Raw genomic sequence first — 1,660 nt, forward strand, 5'->3', positions numbered from 1 at the left:
GGCGGGAGCGCCGCCACGCTTCCCAAGCGGTGCACTATCCAGTGTGCCACCGGGCCGGCCCAGCAGTAATGTTTATAAAATTAAGTTTATTTATTTAAAAGGAATGACTTTCCCTATATTCGCCAGCTGCCAAAAATAAAAATAGAAAATAAATAAGAGGAATGACCTTTATTCTGAAAATATATCCTTACTATTTTTTTGGTGATACAGTATCTTTCTTATGAAATGCTACTGTGTTAAACAATGGCAATTATTTCTTTTAAAAGATTCTTGGCAAAGAAAAGAATAATTCTAAATTATATCCCCAGGATTTTAGGGGAAATTTTACTGCTCCATGAAATCCAAAAACCTTCAAACCACTGGAATTGGTATATACTCAACAATACCACTTTCATTTGCATAGTGTGTCAGACTAACAAACAAATGACTGAGCAAACCAGCTCAGGGAAAGCCTGGGTTCCTAAGAATTCTATGGTTTTAGGATGTCTCTTTTAGTTTTAAAGGAAAACTTGAAATTTTTTTTCCCCCCCGCTGGCCCTATGGGTATCTGAACTCATGACCTTGCTGTTAGAAAATGTGAAATTTTTGGGCCGGCCCATGGCTCACTCGGGAGAGTACAGTGCTGATAACACTGAGGCCACGGGTTTGGATCCTATATAGGNAAATACAGGAGAACAGTTTGTCTAATGTTAGGATTATACATTAGCAGGGCCTGTTTCTCATCTAAAAGCCAAAGATGTCTGGGATGAACAAGACAGTGATTCCAAATGTTAGTCCATGAACTACTATCTACCTGTGATGATACATCCATCACCAATCCAGGGCAAAATGAAAAAAACAAAGAAAAGGCAGTAATGTTTATAAAATTAAGTTTATTTATTTAAAAGGAATGACTTTCCCTATATTGGTCAGCTGCCAAAAATAAAAATAGAAAATAAATAAGAGGAATGACCTTTATTCTGAAAATATANCAACCAGGATGTGGTAAGGTGGGCCCAGCTGTGTATTATATTGGAAGAATAGGCAGGAAGGATGTTGGGGGCTGAAGGAAAAAGAAAACAAGAACACAAAGTAAAGTTTACATTGATACTTTGGTATCAACAAAAAACAAAAAAGAAGTCTTCGCTTGGGACAGTTCACTATAGATTAAGCTCCTTTTCATTAGAAATAAATCTTACAAAGGAAGGCTAGTAAAAAAGTAGCTTATCTTAATCTCAAGTCTATTGGTATGCTTTAGCCACAACTTTAAAAAAGCCATTATCCAACACAGCTCTTCCTCTAGCAGGAATACAATAGCCATGGTCACAGGGAGGTAGAATATAGTTACCATGATTAGAAAGATACTATAGCAAGTTTGCCATTTTCACAGAATCCTAAAATGGTTGTATGTAATAAAATACAGGAGAACAGTTTGTCTAATGTTAGGATTATACATTAGCAGGGCCTGTTTCTCATAGTTGGCTTTTAAAAGCCAAAGATGTCTGGGATGAACAAGACAGTGATTCCAAATGTTAGTCCATGAACTATTATCTACCTGTGATGATACATCCATCACCAATCCAGGGCAAAAAGAAAAAGACAAGGAAAAGGCAGTAATGTTTATTTTTTTTTTTTTGTCTTTTTCCGTGTCCGGCAATGGATCGCAACCCTCAGTGTTGCC

The 1,660-nt window shown here is 36.9% G+C and overlaps 1 protein-coding gene across 1 annotated transcript in view; it reads right to left on the bottom strand.

The window, feature by feature from the left end:
- The window catches only part of FCF1 (FCF1 rRNA-processing protein), a 30,106-nt gene that overhangs the window by 25,865 nt on the left and 2,581 nt on the right, over nucleotides 1-1,660 (bottom strand). The window contains exon 4 of the mRNA XM_008567511.1: nucleotides 976-1,042. Within this exon, the coding sequence (XP_008565733.1) occupies nucleotides 976-1,042 (67 nt within the window). The remainder of the gene's footprint in view (nucleotides 1-975; nucleotides 1,043-1,660) is intronic.

Source organism: Galeopterus variegatus, unplaced genomic scaffold, assembly GCF_000696425.1.
Source record: "Galeopterus variegatus unplaced genomic scaffold, G_variegatus-3.0.2 Scaffold325, whole genome shotgun sequence".
NCBI classification, from domain to species: Eukaryota; Metazoa; Chordata; class Mammalia; order Dermoptera; family Cynocephalidae; genus Galeopterus; species Galeopterus variegatus.